This window comes from Phascolarctos cinereus, unplaced genomic scaffold (assembly GCF_003287225.1).
Source record: "Phascolarctos cinereus isolate Bilbo 61053 unplaced genomic scaffold, phaCin_HiC Scaffold_726;HRSCAF=1367, whole genome shotgun sequence".
Lineage (NCBI taxonomy): Eukaryota > Metazoa > Chordata > Mammalia > Diprotodontia > Phascolarctidae > Phascolarctos > Phascolarctos cinereus.
This window is the reverse complement of record NW_027556098.1, coordinates 374733206-374755233: the sequence shown is the minus strand read 5'-3', so window position 1 is coordinate 374755233 and position 22028 is coordinate 374733206. Positions and strand designations below refer to the sequence as shown.

General features: G+C 42.1%; 1 protein-coding gene and 1 long non-coding RNA gene across 2 annotated transcripts; one reads left to right on the top strand and one right to left on the bottom strand.

Moving 5' to 3' along the window:
- The first annotated feature begins 1546 nt into the window (after positions 1–1546).
- Positions 1547–19557, top strand: SYF2 (SYF2 pre-mRNA splicing factor). The gene is made up of 7 exons (XM_020983130.2): positions 1547–1655; positions 1762–1890; positions 7381–7506; positions 12477–12594; positions 14633–14723; positions 16317–16415; positions 19290–19557. The coding sequence occupies exons 1-7, from the start codon at positions 1632–1634 to the stop codon at positions 19453–19455; spliced, it is 753 nt and encodes a 250-aa protein (XP_020838789.1). The 5' UTR covers positions 1547–1631; the 3' UTR covers positions 19456–19557.
- On the bottom strand, positions 3909–7386 carry LOC110206087 (uncharacterized). The gene is made up of 3 exons (XR_002323788.2): positions 7306–7386; positions 5078–5206; positions 3909–4712 (listed from the first exon to the last, which is right to left on the bottom strand). It is a non-coding gene; the product is annotated as an uncharacterized LOC110206087 (long non-coding RNA).
- Positions 19558–22028: the final 2471 nt, after the last annotated feature.

The following is a 22028-nucleotide window of genomic DNA, read 5'->3' as shown; positions in this document are numbered from 1 at the left end:
GTGCTTACAGGTGTTACACAATGTTACTGATCATAATTGGGCAAGAATTACAATTACTATTGACTTGCATTTAGGAACTTTGGATAAAGGAAGTGATTATACTTACACTCATACTCAATGCATCTCTCACTTGGGAGAAAAGCTGAAAGAAACCTTTTGTTCTCGCTGTGAGGTGGAAAGCCTATGTCTGGCAGCCCCCTCACTAAACCTCACATGGGTCCCCTGTGTATGCTCCTAGACCTAGGCTTTCATTGTAATACTGTGTTTTATATTTTCATGTGTTCCAGCTATTCCCCACGACTAAACTGAAAACTTTTTGAAGGCAGAGCTCTGTCTTATTTTGATCTCTGCACTATTTTAACATGGAGCACACTACTCATGCCCTCTTCATAACTTATTTGAATAAAACTGATTTTAGAATGACTTCAGCAATCAATGAGGCTAGACTAAATCAAAGTATGAAATTATGAATTTGGGAAAAGAGTCTTGTATTTGAGTTCAGGAAGACCTAGGTTCACATCTTGCTTTAGTGTTCACTAGGAAACCATAGGCAAATCATTTCCCCTCTTACAGCCTCAGTTTTGAGGAGGTTTAACTAGATAAACTCTAAGGCTCCTTCCAACTCTTCTATGTTCTATATCCCTTCCGGCTCTGACATTTCGATTCCAGAGCCTCTTCTAGCTCTAACCATCGAGGTTGCAACGTTCTGTCCCAGTTGGTGAGTGCCTCAGGTGATCCCTTATGTCTAGGATGACTCCACATCACTTTACACTCCCTGCCCAGAGATGTTCTCCTCAGCTACTTGTATCCTCTGCACATCCTGGCCTTCCCAGTTCTGGAGCCATAATGAATTTGATGCAGCCTTTGCTACTGAAAAAGATGTGTTAGTTAGTCTACTCTGTTAGGGATCCACTCATCTTCCCTGTAACGTTTTGAACTAAAATACTGCCTCCCTGTCCATTCTCCTACATGTGTTGTCTCCCCCTATTAGAATGCAAAATCCTTTGAAGGCAGGGACTGTCTTTGCCTTTGCACCACACCTGACAATCAGACAAGAACACTGATTAATACACTGATTAAGTGCCTACTATGTACCAGGCGCTGTGCTAAGTGTTAAGGATACAAAAACACAAAAACCAGTAAAAGAACTTACATTCTAAGGGGGAGACAATATGTAAACAACTCTGTACAAACAAGATATACAGTGGTTGCTTAATGAACGTCTTTTCAACCATTTTATGTTCTGAGGTCCCGTACAACTCTGACATTCTATGATCCTGCCACTTTTTTTCTGATAGCTGGTCCTAGGATCTTTTTCTAATATGCTTTATTTTTTCCTTCATGAACTTTATACGCTTCCAAATCACCTTTTCTTCTGGAACCTTTCCTGACCGCTCAGGATCCAGTATCGTCAATTACCTCTGCGCCTGCGCAAAGTTCTCTACTCTTCCCCTCCCCACCCCGTCCCCTTTCTCGTCTTAGTATACGTTTGCGTCGGGGGCGGAGTCTCGAGCAGGGACGGGCACTCGCTTCAGGAAATGCGTCACTGACGGAAGAGCTTTGGACCGGATGTTGTGGAAATCGCTTCCTTGTTTTTTCCGGAAGTCGGAGGAAGGGAGAGATTCGCGGCAATGGCGTCGGGAGTGGAGGCTGAGGTAGTGGGAGTGCTGACTGGGGGAATTGGGGACTCTGGGGAGGCCGGAGGCCCGGGGCGGCGGGGAGGGAAGCCGGGTCTGGCTGACTGTCCCTTTCGCGGTGCAGGCCCGCACAGAGACCCCGGAGGACGAGGAGGAGGAAGAGGAGGAGCGGCCGCTGACCGCGGCCGAGGCGCGGGCTGCCCAGAAGCGAGAGGAGAGACTGAGGAAGTTCCGGGAGCTGCACATGAAAAGGGTAAGTCAGGCCCGGAATGGGGGTGTGGATGGGGTGATGGGGGGAGGGGCCGTGGCCTTGACCTGCCTCGGAGCTTCTCTGTCACCGAATGTCGGGGCCTGGACGGCCTTTTATCAGCCAGGCGGCGTGATGATAGAGCTCTGAGAGACCTGAGGGGAGCTCGGATGCCTCCCAGCTGTAGCACCTCTCTCAGCCTCAGTTTTCTCCTCTGTAAAACGGGGGCAGCCACTTCGCGGGGTTGTTATGAGGGTATCACGAGATAATATGTGTAAAGCGCTTTGAGAACCTTCCAGCCACATATGTATGCTCGTTGTTGCTAACATCAACAAGGGTAACGAACAGTTTTTAAGTAGTTGATGGAGAGGCAGTCCGGCGTGATTATTAGAGACGAGAAGACCTGGCTTCAAGTCCTCCCTCCCTGAGACTGTCACCTTGTCAAGTGACTTAAACTTAGTTTCTCATCTGTCACATGAAAGGGGGTGGGATAGATGGCGTCTGAGGGCTGTTCAGAGTCCTAATCTATGATCCTGTTAAACACTTAGTAATAACGACTAGCATTTATATAGCCTTTGAGGTTTGCAAAGCACTGTACATATTATCTCATTTGATCCTCCCAACCACCCCGTGAGGTAGGGTGCCCATTTTCCCTAGTTCACAGACGAAGAAACAGGCTGACACAGATTAAGTGACTTTTCCTTTGTTGAAAGAGGATTTTTTTAAGCACCAAAGGTGGTCTGTTAAGAGTGATCATAACTACATTTTGTTCTTTGTATTTTCCTTTTTTTTTTTCCTGTGTGAAGTCTCAATCTTGCACTGCAGGGACAGCTTAAAAGCAAAATGTCTTTCTCTTCTATAGCTGCCTTCCCAATTGATTTATGACTACAAAAGAAAAATCAGAGGATTTTGATAGTTCAAGAAAGTTGTCATTTTCTGTATTCTATCTGATAAGACTTAGTGGATGCTTAACAAACCACATTGACCTGACTTATAAAGAAAGTATCATCTCCTTTGTTCTAGTGTAAATGACTGTGCTAACAAGGACACGGCTTTCCTTTGTAATAAGTGATAAGCATCCTTTTGTTGTAATAAGTACCACATATGAGTAAATTAAAAATATATAAAATATAAATTTTGTGCAGGAAGGGGAGGTACTAGGTGCTGGGAAATTAGAAGAGGTCTGTTAGTGTCTGGCATGGGGTAGGTGTTTAATAAATGTTTGACTGGCAGCTGAATTGTGCTTTGAAGAATTTAGAAGGCTGGGGAACATCTATTATGCCTTCTTCATTTGATACTCATTTACAAATGCCTGATTCTAGGGCAAAAAAAAAAGTTAAATTAAAAGTCTTAAGTATAAATATGACAGCCTAAGGTATAAGGCTTAGGTGTAAATCTAGTCTCCTTGCCCAAGACTAAGAGTTAGAGGTGAAGGAAGTGTGAATTCTAATGGAGAGGGGAGGGGCAGCAAGGGCAGAGGCACAGAAAATTGTATGAGGAAGAGCCAGTGGGGCCAGTGAGGCTTGAAAGTGGAAATATGTAATCAGCTTGGAAAGGCAGGCTGAAGCCTGATTGCAAAGAATTTTAAATATCAAACAAAGAAGATTGTATTGTATCCTAAAGGCAGTAGGGAGCCACTGAGTCTTTTTGAGACCTTTGGAAATAGGATGTCAGAGCTGAAAGACAGCTCACAAAATGGAATGTCAGAGCTGGATGGGTCATAGACCCTTAGTCTCAGAGACGACCTGAGAACATCAGATGTCAGAACTGGGACCTTCGAGTGGTGTTCAGGGCCAGGGAGGGACCAGAAACAATCTAGTTCATGCTCTCATTTTAAATGAGGAAACTTGAATCCCCAAGAGGGGCAATGACATGTTCCAGATCACAGAGCTATATAGAGGTAGTACAGTAACCAGAACTCAGGTCTAATGGGGAAAGAGGACACATCACCTTTTTTTTGTCCATTCAGCTTAATTCAACATGCGCTTATTTTTTTTAATTTTTATTTATTCACTATATTATATATTATTGTTAATATATATTTTATTTTTTGATTTATTTTTGATTTTCAACATTCATTTCAATAAGATTTTGAGTTACAAACTTTTTTCCCCTCCCCAAGATGGCACAAAATCTACCATAGGCTACATGTGTATAATCATATTAAGCATATTTCCAAACATTAGTTATGCTTCAAAAGAAGAATCAGGACAAAAGTCCCTTTCTCAACATGTGCTGAAGTGCCCACCAGGTCCAGGTCTTGTGCTTTGGTCAGGGTGGGGACAGAAACTACATATACTAATGCAGGTTGGAACTCTCTGCTACTTAGATTTCCAGAGAGCTGCTCAAGGCCCTAAAAAGTTGTGACTGCCTCTGGATCACAAATCCAGTATATGTCAGAAGTAGAATTTGAACCTAGGTCTTCCTGACTCTATTGCATCTCCTCTGCTTTGGAAACAAAGATGACACTCCCTGCTCTCAGAGCTAAAAACCAAAATGTAAATAAACAGCTGTTTTACAAGCTAGGTTATTAAGTGGAAGCTTGAAACAGAGAGGTCTGCAAGATTCAGATTTCCCATGGGGCAGTCATTGAAGGTTTCCTGGAGATCCTGGCACCTGAGCTGGGCCTCAAAGGAAAGTAATAGTTTCACCAGGCAAAGATGTGAGTGTCTTCTAGGCCTAGTGAATGAAATGCACAGTAGCAGGAGGTCTGGGCATGATCCCACAAGTAGCTTCCTTATTGGGCTTTCTCTCTCCAGGCTGTATCAAGTCCTCCAGGCAGCTGCCAGGGCAATCATTCTAAGCCACAGGTCTCACCATGTCATGTCCTGCTTAAAAAAAAAAATCTGTTACTTCTGGGATAAAATAGAAACTTTCAACCTGATATTTAAGGCCTTTTGCAGGCTGACTCCAACCTGGCTTTTCCATTCTTCCTTTACATCACTTACTTCACACTAGATGTTCTAGTGAATCTGGCCTACTAGCTATTTCCTGAATCCCTCATTTTATCTGTTGCCTCTGTCAATTTAAATTGCACAAATAGATCCGTATGCTTCATCTTGGCCTCTCAGAATGACTCCTTGTCTTCCCTCAAGACTAGCCCAGGCATGACCTCTTCCTTAAAGAACTTCCTCATCCTCCCATTGGTCAATGCACTCCCCTCTCCTCAGATGAGGAGTAAGTATTTACTTACTTGTATATGTGTTTTGTCCACAAAATAGAATGTAAGTTTCTTGAGGTCAGAGTATTTGTATTTGTCTGTTTCCAGCATCTAGCACAGTGCTTTTAGGCGCATAGTTGGGGCTTTCTGAGACTAGTTTGGCTGAAGGGAAGAGCATATGAAAGGAGTTAGTGTGAATGGGCACTTGTGGGGGATTGTGTAGCCAAGATGCTTGTTCAAGAACAGGTTGGATTAGATGCCTCTTGGGTCCCTTCCAGCTCTGAGCTTCTGTGACAGCAGATTTGAAAGGTAGGCTGGAGCCACATCATAGAGACATGACTAGTAGCTTATGTTTTATTCTGTGAATAGTGGGGATCAGCTGAGGGGTGTTGAGGTGCTGAGCTTCATGATTAGATCTGCCCATTAAGATTATTTTTGTATTGGAGTGGAGTTCAGAGTGAAGGGGAAGAGACTGTAAGCCATGATGGGCATGGAGGGGACAGCCAGTGCAAATGCACAGAGAGTAGGTGAGGCAATACTGTGTTTGAAGAACAGCAAGAAAGCCAGTTATTTAAGAGCATGAAGGGGGTAATAGATAAGGTTGGAAAGGTCATTTGGAGCTAAGTCTTAAAGGGCTTTAAGTTCCAGACAGAGGACTTTGTGTTTGAGCCTAGAGGAAATCCCGGCTGCCACTGAAGTTTACTGAGAAAGGGGCTGACGTGGTTATGGCCTGTGCTTTGAGGAAATCAGTGCTCTGGGAAGGATGGCTTAGAAAGGAGAGAGCCTGGAGTTAAGCAGACCAATCAGGAGACGTAGAGTAGTCCAGGCAAGAGATGACTACAGAGAACTGTGCTCTGACCTAGAGTAGAGCCTGTGTGAGTGGCGAGGAAGGGAGCAATGCAAGAGATTAATCAGTGATTCATTAAGTACTGACTACAGCGTGCGCACACCCCCCCAACCCCCGCTTTAAGGAGCTTACATTCTGATGGAAGATGTTAGCAGTTGGGAGAATTAGGAAAGACTTCATCTAGAAGATGGTGCTTGAGCTGAGCCTTTAAACAAAGGTGAGCAGACAGTGCATTTAGGCATGGAGATAGTACATGGAGTGTTGTGTGTGGAACGGCAGGTCAATCAGTATGGCTGGACATAGATTGTGAGGGAGGAGTAGCGTGTAACAAGAATGGAAAGGTAGGAAGGCCCTGGGTTGTCAAGAGAATTCAGTGTCAAACAGGGGAATTTCAGTTTGATCCTAGAGATAATAAGGAGCCAGCCACTGGGATTTATTTAGAAGGGGGCTGACGTAGTGAGACCATCACTGTAGGAAAATCATATCAGGGGCTGTGTGGTTGATGGATTGGAGTTGGGAGAGGCAGGGAGACCAAAGAAGTGGCTATTGTAGTGATCCAGGAGAAAGAGCCTGTTGGCTTGAATAAGGGGGATTGCTGTGGGAGCGGAGGAGGAAGTAGAAACAAGGTGGAGCAGCTGGTTGGCTGTGTGGGATGAGTGAGAGTGAAGAGTCAAGGGCAAAACCAAGATTCCCATCCTCACTAACTGGAAGGATGGCGAGTGATTGGCTGTGCACTTGAGAATGACAAGCAAGCTCACTGAGTCTGGATATTCATTTCTCTTCTCTTACTATTTTTAGTGAGCTAGAGCATTCCTTCATGTGGTTGTCAGTAGTGTGCAGTTCTTCTGAGAACGGTTTGTTCGTGTGCTTTGACCACTTGTCTTATTGTCTTATTTTTCTAGATTTGCAAAGCATTTCCCCCTCCAGATTCCCCTGTAAGATAAATAATGCAAAACATTGTCCCCATTTTTCAAATGAAGAAACTGAGACAGACATTACACAAATTGCCTAAGGACACATAACTAATATCAGAGTGGAATTCGAACACAGGTCACCTGATTCCAGTTTTTAATCCCTAGCTCACCTTCTTAGTATTTATGTGACCTTAAGCAAGTCACTAAAACCTTTTTGAGCCTCAGTTTCTTCAGTAGAAATGTAAAATGAAGGTGTTGAACTGCATGACTTCTTAAATCCTTTTCCAGTTCTGAACCTGTTCTTTTCATTAGAATAATACTGTGTCTATTTCTATTTTTCTCCTATTTGTCTGTCTAGCTCTTAGTAACCATTTGGTAAATTCAGTTGAAAAATATTTCTGCATTTAAAACTTGCCCCCCATTCCTCATGTTTTTACAGTGAGTAAGAGGCTCTGGGAGGATCTTGAGAGGTGTTCTTGGCCCAGAGACTCTAGACTCACATAGTGGCGTTTAGTCCAGAGTTTTCAACTTCCACGCTAGTCTTGTGGTGGCGACACATTCTTCTGTGTTTTCAGAATGAGGCCCGAAAGTTAAATCATCAGGAGGTTGTGGAGGAAGATAAAAGGCTCAAGCTGCCAGCAAACTGGGAGGCTAAGAAGGCCCGTTTGGAATGGGAACTGCAAGTCGAAGAAAAGAAGAAGGTAAGTACAACCATCCTGTACTTCAGAGTGAAGGGAGTGTGCTGCCGAGGAAAGGGTGCTGAATTCAGAGTCAGGTGGCAGGGGTTGAACAGGTAGTACCTCTGTTTGGATAGTCACAACTTCTTTGAGCCTCAGTTTTTTGTTGTTTTTTTTTTAGGCAATTGGGGTTAAGTGATTTGCCCAGGGTCTCACAGCTAGTAAGTGTCAAGTGTTTGGTCTGAGGCCGGATTTGAACTCAGGTCCTCCTGACTTCAGGGCCAGTGCTCTATCCACTGCACCACCTAGCTGTCCCTGAGCCTCAGTTTCTTCAGCTGTAAAATGAGATGGCTAGATTAGATGATTTCCACAGTCGATGCCAACTCTAAACCTGTGATTCCTTGTGGAATCAGACTTCTTTTTAAAGCTGAATCTCAAATCTTAAAACATTGCCTACTATGAAAAAGCACTTGGAAAATGTATTGGGGTCATTATTTATTCTTTTGAATCAGGTCATTAAATCTTAGGATTTAGAGCTGGAAAGAAACTTAGAGTCATCTCATCTAACTCTGGTTTTACAGAGAGAGCACATTAGTCCCAGGGAAGGAAGTGACACAGAAGAACTGAGACCCCAGACCAGGGTCATGGGATCATAGGATATTTACCTGGGAGGAACTTGGAGTGGAAGAAGGCAGCCACATATTTAGACCCACACGGTAGAAAAATCACTTTAGTAGGTCTCTGCAGGATGTATTGGAATGGGGACAGGCTTGAAGCTGGGAGATTATAGGAGATGATTGTGGTTGTTTTAGCAGTAAACTGGGAATGGATGTAAGAAATAATAAGATAACAAGATCTGGCAGCTGGTTAGATGTGTGGTATCAAGAAGAGTGAAGAGTCAGGGGTGACATAGATGTTCTAAAAGTGGCTGGAAGTGAAGTCTGGAGGTAATGAGCTGTGGTTTGGGCAGGTTTAATGTTTAGGTCCTTAAAAATGTCCACTTTCAGATGTCCAGCAGGCATTTGTGCTGTGGGGCCAGAGCTCAGGAGAGACATGGAAAGATAGTAATTGAACCCTGGAAAGCCTGGGTTTGAGTCCCATCACCACCCTTCAGTAATGCTGTAGTGTTGGCTCACCTCTCTTCAGGTGCCTCACGTGTAGAGTAGGGTAGTGACGTTTGCAGTACAGAGAGGCACTACGATATAGTGGTTAGAACATGAGGTCTGCAGTCAGCAAGGTCATTTTTTCTTTCAGTTGTGTCCAACTGTTCATGACTTCATTTGGCAAAGATACTAGAGTGCTTTGCCATTTCCTTCTTCAGCTTGTTTTACAGGTGAAGAGACTGGGTCGAACAGGAGTAAGTGACTTGCCCAGGGTCACACAGCTAGTAAACATCTGAGGCCAGATCTGAACTCAGGAAGATGAGCTCCAGGCCTGGCACTTTATGCACTGTGCCACCTCGCTGCCCTGGAGTCAGGAAAACCTGAGATCAAATTCTACTTCAGATCTTCCTACCTGTGTGACCCTGGGCAGGTCGCTGTGTCTCTTGATCTCAGTTCTTCATCTGTCAGATAAGGCAGATGGACTTCATGGTCTTTAGCTGAGGTCCCTCCCAGCTCTTAGTCCTGATCCTTTGATTTAATATCATGTGTGAAGCCTTTTGTAACTGAAAATATCACACAAAGATACAAATTCAGCTATTACTTTTTTTGTATTAGTTTCTGTAATCAAAACCATGTAAATAAGACCTTACATATTTGGTACAGTGTGTTACCTCTGTACAAATGGAAGAAAAATTAAGTTAACCGTTTCCAAACCAATATGGCTGTTAATTTCTGTACAATGCCAACTCAACACAGTACAAGTGGGATACTTTTTCCAAAGTTGACATCACAGCTAATAGGCATCAATAGCAGCAATAGCCTTTCCAGGTTCTGCAGTCATTGAACAAAATTATACACATTAGACTTTCAGCTCACTGTTTCCAAAACAAAAACAAAACAAAAACCCCTGAAAACGTCATCCTGCCCCAACAAAAAGTTTTCTTGTTGTTTTTTTTAAATCCCAGAAGAACAGCATTCTGTTACTGATGTGGTACCTTGCGCCTTTTAGTAGCTTCTCAATCATCATCTGGAAAAAACGAAAGTCTCTCTAGAATAACGTCATTAAAAACAGCTCTGGTATAGCACGGTCACTACTACGTATCATAAGCAGGTACAGAATAGTTTACATTCACAGAAGTATAATACAGTACTGTCCTACAGCTGTAATACTAGAGGATACAATTTAAAAGGCATTATCTGACTTGATTCTACTTTTCCAGCACAGAGTGGACCAGAAGGGTAGTGTGACACAGCTCTGATACAGAAATGTGCCTCCTTAATTTATACCAGGAATGCAGGGTTGGTTCAATATTAGGAAAATTATCAGCATCATTGAGCATATCAACAACAAAACCAACAGAAACCACATGATCATCTCAATAGATGCAGAAAAAGCTTTTGATAAAATACAACACTCATTCCTATTAAAAACACTAGAAAGCATAGGTATAAATGGAGTCTTCCTTAAAATAATAAATAGCATCTATCTAAAACCTTCAGCAAGCATTATATGTTATGGGGACAGGCTAGAAGCATTTCCAGTAAGATCGGGGGGTGAAACAAGGATGTCCATTATCACCACTGTTATTCAATATTGTACTGGAAACCTTAGCTTTAGCAATAAGAGAAGAAAAAGAAATTGAAGGCATTAGAATAGGCAAAGAAGAAACAAAGCTATCACTCTTTGCAGATGACATGATGATATACTTAGAGAATCCTAGAGAATCAAGTAAAAAACTACTTGAAATAATAAACAACTTTAGCAAAGTTGCAGGCTATAAAATAAACCCACATAAATCATCAGCATTTCTATATATTACCAACAAAGCCCAACAGCAAGAGATAGAAAGAGAAATCCATTTAAACTTACTGTAGACATTATAAAATATTTAGGAGTCTACCTCCCGAAACAAACCCAGGAACTCTATGAACACAATTACAAAACACTTTTCACACAAATAAAATCAGATCTAAATAATTGGAAAAACATCAGTTGCTCATGGGTAGGCCGAGCTAATATAATAAAAATGACAATCCTACCTAAGCTAATTTACTTATTCAGTGCCATACCAATCAAACTACCAAAAATTATTTTATAGAGTTAGAAAAAATAATAACAAGATTCATTTGGAAAAACAAAAGGTCCAGAATATCAAAGGAACTAATGAAAAGAAATGCAGGGGAAGGTGGCCTAGCAATTCCAGATCTTAAATTGTATTATAAAGCAGCAATCATCAAAACTGCTTGGTACTGGCTAAGAAATAGGGAGGTGGATCAGTGGAATAGGTTAAATATGCAAGACACAGTAGTCAATGACTATAGTAATCTATTATTTGATAAACCCAAAGACCCCAGCTTCTGGGATAAGAACCCACTCTTTGAAAAAAACTGCTGGGAAAACTGGAAAAGAGTATGGCAGAAACTAGGCATAGACCCAAATCTCACACCATATACCAAAATACAGTCAAAATGGGTTCATGACTTAGATATAAAGGCTGATACCATAAGTAAACTGGGAGAACAAGGAATAATTTACCTATCAGAGCTATGGAGAACAGAAGAATTCATGACCAAACAGGAGATAGAGAACATTATGAAAAGCAAAATGGATAATTTTGATTACATTAAATTGAAAAGTTTTTGCACAAACAAAGCCAATGCAACTAAGATTAGAAGGAAGGTAGAAAATTGGGAAAGAATTTTTACAACCAGTCTCTCTGATAAAGGCCTCATTTCTAAAATATATAGAGAAATTAAGACACACATATAAGAACACAAGCCATTCCCCAATTGATAAATGGTCAAAGGATATGAACAGACAGTTCTCAGATGAAGAAATTAAAGCCATCTATAGTCATATGAAAAAATGCTCTAAATCATTTTTGATTAGAGAAATGCAAATCAAAACAACTCTGAGGTACCACATCACACCTATCAGATTGGCCAACATGACAAAACAGGAAAATGATAAATGTTAGAGAGGATGTGGGAAAATTGGAACGCTAATACATTGTTGGTGGAGTTGTGAAATGATCCAACCATTTTGGAGAACAATTTGGAACTATGCCCAAAGGGCTACAAAAATGTGCATGCCCTTTGATCCAGCAATAGCACTTCTAGGGCTATATCCCAAAGAGATCAAACAAATGGGAAAAGGATCCACATGTACAAAAATATTCATAGCAGCTCTTTTTGTGGTGGCAAAGAATTGGAAATTGAGAGGATGCCCATCAATTGGGGAATGGCTGAGCAAGTTGTGGTATATGAATATAATGGAATACTATTGTACTCTAAGAAATGATGAACAGGCTGACTTCAAAAAAACCTGGGAAGACTTATATGATGCTGAGTGAAGTGAGCAGAACCAAGAGGACTTTGTACACAATAGCAGCCACGTTATGCAATGACTAAGAATGTTAAATTGAACCCTTCTCAGCATTACGAGGATCTAAGACATCTCCAGAGGCTTCGGGATGGAAAATGCTGTCTACATCCAAAGAAAGAACTATGGAAGTCGAATCGCTCTCACTTATTTTTACCTTCTGTTGAGTTTTGTCTCATCTTTCTGATGGTTCCTCCTATTGGTTTTAATTTTTACTTACAACTTCGCTAATGTGAAAGTATGTTTAATGGGTATGTAAATGTAAAGCCTGTGTCAGATTGTGCGTTGTCTTGGGGAGGGTGGGGGGGAGAAAAAGGCAGAAAAAATTTTCAACTCAAAAGCATATGGAAAAAAAAATTAAAAAAATAAAAATTAAAGAGATTTGGAAAAAAAGAAGAAATGTGCCTCCTTAGATAGGATTTCCATCGGCTCGACGCACAAGCTAAGTGCTGTTGCTCTACATGAATATCATCAGCTATTATTTTTTTAAAAGTACTTTGATCTTTTAGGAATGTGCTGCAAGGGGGGAAGACTATGAAAGAGTGAAGCTACTGGAGATCAGTGCTGAAGATGCAGAAAGATGGGAAAGAAAGAAGAAGAGGAAGAACCCAGATCTGGGCTTTTCAGGTAAATCCTTCTCATTGAATAGATTTCCTCTCGAAAGACATCCAGTGATTTAGGGTGAGGCACCTCAGTGGGCTAGACCTTCAAAGAGCAAGTCAGTGAGAGCTCCTAGCGTCAGGAGAATACTTAGACTCTCATACGAGGCCAGGTTGTGCCAGTGGAGCCCTTTTCAGCCCATCCATGCCTACTCGTCATGTTCTACAAATCCTCTGTAAAGCATCCGACCAGCTTGTTCAAGGCATCTGCTAGAGCTCTTCGGGATTACCAGTACAGCATGGAGTCTGCTCTTTGGTGGCACCACGTAGCCTACCCACTTCTCTTGTCATGCAGACCCTTCCTTCCTCAGTGATGCCTTCTTCCCTGCCTCTCATGTGGGTCATCTTTGGTAACATGCCATAGACTGTTTACTCTTACCAGATGTCTCTCCATTGGCCTTTGGGTCACCCACAATTTTGATTTTTCTGATATAGTTGTGTTCTATGAATTACAGCCAAATAGGATAACCAGAAGAACGTTGCTGTTAAAAAGGGGTGTGTGTGTGTGTGTGTGTGTGTGTGTGTGTGTGTGTGTGTGAACGTCTTGGGATCATTGAAAAGCCTTGTGTAATAACTAAAATGTAATTCTGCCTGCTGTCAAAAATACCAACATTTATACACCCAAGAGCCATCATCTTCTGGTTTGGATGTGGAGGACAGGCTTTGAATAGGTGAATGTTTTTCGTTCTTTGTGGCTGAAACTTTGTTAAAAATTATATCATGTTTCCTAGGAACAAGGACAGTAGTAGCATCCTGTCATTTTCAGGCATCTCTTAGGGGAAAGGTTTTCACTCAGTTAGTAATTACCGTTCCTACTCTCCTCCCCCAACTAAAGTCATCTTCGTGGCATGGAGGCAAGCCTGGTTGTATGCTAGCAGAGTTCAAGTTGTTTGACTTCTGCCAATCTGTGAAGGTGTCAGATATCAGCCTATGCTTGAGGACCAGCCTAGGTGAGTGAAGGGGAACTCATTAACCAGGCTGGCACCTTTTGGCCTTTCTCTAGCTCTTCAATCGACTTATCTGTGAACAGGGCTGGTGAGAGCTTCATCCATAAAAGTGATTGGAATGTTTTGCCCCTTCACAGTAGTGGTCAAACCAGAATTCGCTGGGTTGTCAAAGCCAAGGGGTTAAGTGTTAGAGTTGGAAGGATTTTGTAGACATGGTCTCCAAATTCCAAAGCTGGATGTCCACAGAGTAGGTCAAGGAAACACACTGGCCTGAGCAGAAGGGGTTTATCTCATGTAACTTCTCTGCTGTTAGCTGTATTCTTTTTTTTTTTAAAGGCAGTTGGGGTTAAGTGACTTGCCCAGGGTCACACAGCTAGTGTATGTCAAGTGTTTGGTCTGAGGCCTGATTTGAACTCAGGTCCTCCTGACTTCAGGGCAGGTGTTCTATGCACTGTGCCACCTAGCTGTCCCTAGCTGTATTTTTGAGAACCAAACTGGTCATTCTTCCCAGCCACTTCTTTTCTTCTGCAAACCCTTCACACAGTCTCAGATTGGAAAGGGATCTCAGAGTCCATTAGTCCAGCTTGTACCTGAACAGAAAACCTCTACAATATACCCGACACAAGGAGTCGTCTAATCATTTAGTAAATCAAAAAGTATTTATTATACACGTACCATGTGCCGGGCCTTTGCTTGCAGTAGTCTTTGCTTGAAGACTTCTCGTCATGGAGAACCCTGACTCCTAACCTCGCCAGGCAGCCCGTTCCACTTTGGGGTAGCCCAAGTCCTTTTTGTTCTTAGATCCAACCAAAATGTGCCTCTGTGCAGCTTCTGTCCACTGGTCCTACTTGTGCCCTTGGAGGCGTGTTGGCCTCCAAGTTATGGGTACATTTTGTTCAGAGCAACTGATGAAACTCATTTCCTAGGGCATGAAGGAGTTGCCATCTGTAGTGGTGAATGGAGCCCTTTGCTCTATTGATCTTGGACTCCGAGAGAAATGAATAATTACTGTCTTTACAATTACAGGCAATTACCAAAATTTCTCATTTTATTTTAAAGACTATGCAGCAGCTCAGTTACGCCAGTATCATCGGTTGACCAAGCAGATCAAACCTGATATGGAAACATATGAAAAACTGAGAGAAAAACAGTAAGTACTGGGACCCAGGATCGGTCAGCCTTTGTTTCTTCTCCTAAAATAAACACCATCTACTCCATTGCTAAGGTCTCTGCTGTCCCTAGCACTGTACACCCCCAGAGGATGTCCTTAGGTTCCAATGAGGAGGCTCTGGTCTCCACCACCAGCTGGAGCAGTACCGTCTGTCTCCAAGGCACATGGTAGAGTGTTTACTTAACAGTACGTGTGGTCTTCGGGAAGCAGTTGGGAGGACAGGGATTTCAGGCCAGAGGAATAGTGTGGACCAAGGTGCAGGGTTGGGAAGGCCTTGGAAGCAAAGGATAAGATCTAAGGAATGGCATCAGGATTTTCTTCTACTGGGATGAGAATCTATTCTGCTTAGCCCCAGAACCAAAAACTGAGATCCGTAAGTGGAAATTAGGTGGGCAAAGTTAAGGAAAAACTTACTACCAGTCAGAACTGTCTAAAAAATAAAAAATGGAATCTATTGCTTCATAAAGTCACAAGCTTCATAAAGTAATCTGATTCAGAGACACTGTTGTTGGCCACCTGTTTGATACCTCAGCTCTGGCTCAGCTTGTAAATCTGAGTAGGAATCCCCTCTAGAGCATACTGACAAGTAGTCTTCCAGCCCGTGCTAGAAGGCCTTTGGAGGTGATTTTGGCACAGTCTGTGCACCCTGGGTGTCTGTGAGGACATGCCCATTCCTCTAATTGTGTCCTGCTGAACCTGAGTGACAGTGTGCTGGGCATGGAATCCAACCTCAGACACTTACTGGCTTTGTGACCCTGGGCAAGTCACTCCCCCCCTTTGTCTGCCTTGTTGTCTTAATCTGTAAAACGAGGACAATAACCTGCTGGGGTTATTCTGAAGATCAAATGAGATGATATTTGTATAGTCCTTAATGTGGTGCCTGGCACATAGTAGGCACTTAGTAAGTGTCAGATTCCTTCCTCCCCCTCTCATGGTATCAGCTTTGTATAGTATAGTAGCCTGCCAGCAGCGTCAGGTCATTTATTTGATCCAGTGTTCAGGTGGAGATTGCGTGACCACGTACCCGGGAAGTTGTAGAAGACATTCGTGCTTTAGATAGGAGTTGGACTGGATGACCTCAGAGAGGCACCTTCTGACTCGAAGATTCTGGAATTTTGTGACCTGGCTTCTAGTCCCCAGTCTGGCACTGTCTGTGTGACTTTTGTCACACGTCCTAAGGTGGGGGAGGGAGGTGGCAGCTGGGGGAAGTTGGGTTAGATCGGGATGGGGAACCTGCAGCTTCAAGGCCACATGGGGCCTTCTAGGTGCTTGGGTGCAGCCTTTTGATCGAGTCCAAGTTATACAAAACAAATCCTTTTATTAAGGGATATGTTCTATGTTCTATGACGTTCTATGAAGTTTGGATCTGGTCAAAGGGCCGCATGTGGCCTTGAGGCCGCAGATTTCCCACTCCTGGGCTACATGGTCTCCAAAGTCCCTTCAAGGTTTACCGTTCTCAGGGATCCTATTTAATACTAAACTTAGTGCTTCAAAGTACATCTTTTTATTCCCATTGCTCAGCATTTATGACAAAGTATGTGTTCATAATGTTAATAATTTTATTTCTTGCAGTGGAGAAGAATTCTACCCAACATCCAATAGTCTTCTTCATGGAACACATGTACCTTCTACAGAGGAAATTGATAGAATGGTTATAGATCTAGAAAAACAGTAAGTATTTAGCACAAGCCTTGGATTTTAGCAGTTTTCATGCATACTACCAGAAGTTATCCTAAGTTCTTAAAGTATCTTAAATTGTTTATCACATCAATGCATTTCTGATCTCATAGAGGCAGTTATTTCTTCCAGTGCTGCAGATTGCAATCCCCTTGTACCTTTTCATCTGATGAAACTGTTGTCCATGTTCCCCTGTAAATGCTGCACAGAGTCCACCTAACATGCTGAGCATCTTTGTATCTCTTGACTTTGCATGTTATATGCAGATTTCCCATCTAATAATTAATTTTGTATTTGTCATTTCTGTGAATACTTCACAGTAGATGAGGGATTATTATGAAGTTGGATTTCAGTGGTATCAGAGCAGGGTTATTGATGAAACTATAGTAGTCATTGAAAGAGTAAGTTCTGAATGAAATCATTCCCATTTTTACTTTGTAACATCCGCAGGTACATTGAGGCCTTACCTGAATTGTGGGTAAATTGTTGTGTTTGGGTTATTTGTATTGCTTAATTTAATGCATATAAGTGGTTGTTAAGGAAAAGTTATCAGAAGGGATTGGGAATGAAAATTCACCTAAACAAGATATTTTCTAGGGCTTCCTGTGTATGTACCGACATTGAGTCTTTGCCTTCAGGGAGCTTAGTGTCTAGTAAAGGAGAAAAGAAATAGAGTTTTGAGCATAGGATTTTTTTTCCTTTACACTAGGGTCAGTTAGACATTTAATTTGAGAGGTTGTAGGGTTTGGAATAGTTGATCCTTAAAGTCAGTCAAGAATTTCTTAATCAACATGCTGGGCACTGTGCTAAGCACTGGAGAGAAAAAGGCAAAAAACTGCACCTGTTCTCAAAGATCATACAGTCTGATAGGAGAGACAACATATTATACAAACAAGCTATGTTTTGGGGAAATTGAGGCTAGTTTTATTGGGTAGGCACTAGCATTCATTAATGGGGATCAGGAAAGGCTTCTTGTAGGAGGTGAGATTTAGCTGAAACTGAAGGAAACCAGGAGGCAACGATGAAGAAACTTTCAGGCCTGGGGGGCGGGCAGTGAGTAGGCCCCAAGTTGAGAGATAAAGGAATGCCAAAGAGGCCAGAGACTAATGGAGGGGGATAAGGTATAAGAAGACTAGAAGATGAGGAGAGGACCAGGTTTGAAGGACTTTAAAAGCCAAACATGGTTTTACATTTAGTCCTGGAGTTAATAGGGAGCCATTGGAGTTTATTGAATTGGTAATTACTTTAGAAAGATGAATTTGAGTGACAGATGGGTTGTAGAAGGGAGAGACTTGAGGCAGGCACGGCCACCAGCAGCTGTTGCAGTCGTCCAGGTGCGAGGTGATGAAGGCCTGCACCAGGTTGGGGCCGTTTCAGAGGGGAGAAGAGGCCATGTGCCAGAGATTGGATTGGGGGTGGGGTGGGGCGGGTAGAGTGGTGAGTCAGGAATCAAAGTGAACGCTTAGGTTTTGAACCTGAGGGACTGGGAGGATAGTGGTACCCTGAACAGTAATAGAGAAGTTAGGAGAGGGTGAGGGGAAGATTTTGGAGGAGAAAGATAATGAGTTCAGCTTTAGGTGTGTTGTGTTTAAGATGTCAATGGGACATCTGGTTCAAAATGTCTAATAGGCATTTAGAGATTGGGAAAGATTAGAGTTGGACAAATGGATCTGAGAATCATCTGCATAAAGATGATAATTGGGAGCAGATGAGATCACCAGGCAAAACAGCATAGAGGGAGAAGAAAAGAGGGCCCAGGACAGTCTTGGGGCATACCTTAGTAAGTGCTAACTATGGGCCTTTGTGAGGATCCTGCAAAGGAGTCTAAGGAGTGGTCACATAGGCAGGAGAATCAGGAGAGAGTCCTGAAAACAGAGAGAAGAGAGTATCAAGGAGAAGAGGGTGGTTTGAGTTTCAAAGGCTGCAGAGAGATCAAGAAGAATGAGGATTGAGAAAAGGCCATTAGATTTGGTGATTGAGAGATCACTGCTTACTTTTGGAACGAGCACTTTCAGTGGAATGAAGTCAAGTAGAATGCAGAGTTAAGGAGAGTGAGAAGGAAAAAAATGGAGGCACTAATCATAGATGGCCTTCTCAAGGAATTTAAAAACCTTGAAAGGAAGGAGCAATATGGAAAGATAGCTAGCAGAGATAGACTGATCAAGTGAGGGATTGGGGGAGGGGACGGACACGGACACAAGCATGTCTGCAGACAGCAGGGAACCAGCCACTGCACAGGAAGAAAGTGAAGATTTGTGAGTTGGGATAATAGAGGAGACAGTCTGTTTGTGGGAGAGAATGAGATAGAATAGCATCACTTGGGCATGTAGAGGGATTATCCTTGGCAAGAAGGGCCACAACATTGTGAGAGACAGGAGTGGAAGGGGTAAGGTCTGAGAGGAGAAAAGAAGGAGCTCTCGGTAAAAGGCCTCAGATTTTTAGTGAAATGAGGCAGGTTTCTCACCTGGGGTGGGATGAGATGTTTGAGGAAGGATGAAAAGGTTTAGAAAAGCCACAGTGGTGGGTGGGATCGTGAATTGATTAGACCCAGTTGAGATGATGTAGAAGAAAAATAAGTAAGTTGGCCCAGGCGGCACAATTTCATGATTTTCTCCAGCTTCTTTCAGCAGCAATGAATAGAAGCAAAGACTAGATAATAGGAGTGATCCAAAGCTGAGGTTTGGGAAGGGAAGGCAAAATAAATGGGAGACAGTATTTGAGAGGAATGCCGAGTTAAACTGGTTTGCCAGGGGCTCAAGATGGGGAGGAGAGTGTAGCCAGTTCTCAGTTCATCCTTACTTTCATCGTTAGTCATTCTCATTTCCAGAAGACCAAAAAGTTTAATTTTTTTTTAAACTTGTTTTTCAGAATTGAGAAACGGGAAAAATACAGTCGGAGACGTCCTTATAATGATGACTCTGATATTGACTACATTAATGAAAGAAATGCCAAATTCAACAAGAAAGCAGAGAGATTCTATGGAAAATATACAGCTGAAATCAAACAGAATTTGGAGAGAGGAACAGCTGTCTAAACTTCAGGAAATGTTGAACATGGCAGTAAATTGAGTCTAAGGGGAAATTGCTGTCAGTGAACTGTACAAATAAAGGATTTATACTCTTGTGTTTAACACTCAGATGCCTTTATAAGTTTGTGTATTTTCATACTTCAAAGTAATGTTATTTTATGAAAAATGCGATTTGTAAAGATTTGGCCAGTCTTGGTAAGGAAACTTTCCCCACCTCTGATATTTACCAGGCTGGGACACCATGGACAAAATCATTTAAACCTGTATTTCCAGTTGTAAAATGGGGATGATAAAACTAGTTCCTACCTTGTAGGGCTTTTTAGGGGCAAAGTGAGACTGTACACACGATGCTTTGTAAATTTACATATAAAGTACTACATCAGAGTTGTTTTCTTATATGCGTTCTGAGTTATTGGGTAGGGTTATCAACTGCCCCTTCCCTGGGCTTAAGTGAATCATAGAACTTGAGTTGGAGATCTTGAGGCCATCCATCCTCCCCCCTGTACCTGAACCCCTCTCCAACATGCCCCGTGATCAGTCATCCACCCTTTGCTACAAGGCCTACACTGTTTTGGCAGAACATTTTTATTTGTATTGTATTCCTTACTGTATGCAAAATGTTTAGGTGATCCTTTTAGCGGGTAAGGCTGTATACCTTGTCTGGGTTTTGTTCATACACAGCAAATGGTTCAAATCGTTTTCTTCATATTTGTAAGTATCAAGCATGGAAGTTTAAAGGTTGCTAAGTAAAAGTCACTTCTAAATAGAAGGCATTGGAAAGAATTCAGTAGGTAAAGTTGCATTCCAGATGTCAGTAAAAGGTACAAACCTGGGGTGGGGAAACTGCAGCCTCTAGGCCACTTGTGGCCTTCTAGGTCCTCAAGTATGGCCCTTTGATGGAATCCAAACTTAACAAAATCCCCTTAAGAGGATTTGTTCTGTAAAACTTTCAAAAGGCCACAGGTTCCCTACCCTGGTATAAACCAAGTCAGAGGTAAAGCTAAATTTTTCGTTGTCTTCAGTCGTGTCTGACTTCATGGCATGCTTTGGGGTTTTCTTGGCAATGATACTGGAGTGGTTTTCGATGTCCTTATCCAGCTTATTTTACAGATGAACTAAGGCAGACAGGGTTAAGTGACTTGCCCAAGGTCACATAGCTAATTAACTGAGGCTGGATTTGAACCCAGGCCTTCCTGACTCAAGGCCCAATCTGTGGCATTTAGACCAAAGAAGGTAAATTTTGGCTTCCTTGAAAATAAGTGCAAATAGCTTCAATAGTCTCTTCCAATTTACAGCTGGGATCCATATGTAGTTAAAGGTGACATGCTAAATTTTCACTTATTCATCCTAAAGTAAGATAGAGGTAGCACTGAAGACCTCAGAATTAGGGTTAATCTATCTAATTTCACACACAATTACTCCCAATACTAGAGTAATTCTCTAAATGACTAATTATTTTGAAAGAAGGAAGAGCCACAGCCAAGACCAAGTTAGAAAGAAAATTCTAATAAAAGGTCAGGTATTAAATGGTTATATCTTGGATGGCAAAAGTATCCCCATAACTTCAGTTTCTATAGCCTGAGCTCAACTCCACTTAGTCCCAACAACTAACTATTCTTTACTAACCCCTGCCTCCAATTAATACAAGCATTTTAAAAACCGTCAATATCCTAGTATGAAAAACTTAGGTATTACACTCCAAAGTGGAAAGCAGGGGCCCTTCAGTCAGTCACCACGACCTCGGGCAAGAGAGAAGTCAGAGGAGTAGGGCAATACTGAATCTGATGCCAACAAAATTTAAATATGAAAATGTCACACCTACAGTCCCTCATGTCTGCAAAGGGAAAGATGCATTCTCAGAAAAAATATGGGGAAAGGAGCAGTGAGGCTAAAGTGTTGCTCTTTCCATTTGTATAATAATCAGGAAAAAGTCTATGACTTCAACTTTGAAATGCACAGCTCTTTCCAGTGATACCATCCATGCTCAGTTCACATTCACACGACAGTGGGACTGACAGAAGCAACATGGAAATGCCAAATATAGATAGTGGTAACAGGAAACTACACAAGCATAACAGTACAAGAGGCTACATGCATATGCTACAGGTGCTAGAAGACAGCTCTGCTCTAAATTCACACAATCCTGTGACCAGTTTTGGAATTATTCAAGTCAACACCCAGGTCCCAAAACAGCTTCAAGCATACAAGAAATTATATCTTTCATCTTTATTTACAAATGCTTGGCAAAATGCCTGGGAACTACAAGACACTATGAATTAAAATGTAAGCTGTTTCAAATTAATGTTCAATGTTTATAAAAAGAAAAAGGCAAATCAAATCAAACTCTGAGTAGGTTCAGGCCACAGACTGAAAAATTACCTCCAAGCACTCTGACAATTTCTGCCCTTAAGTCTCATTACTCCATAGGGATAAAATATATCAAGAACTTAAAACTAGGTTCAACAAACCTAAAGCAAATGTGAATATCTTGAGGAAATATTTCAGCAGGCTCCTCTCCCCCTCACTCACATTATATATTATTACTTCAGTGGTAAAGAGGCAACGAAGAGGCAGAGACT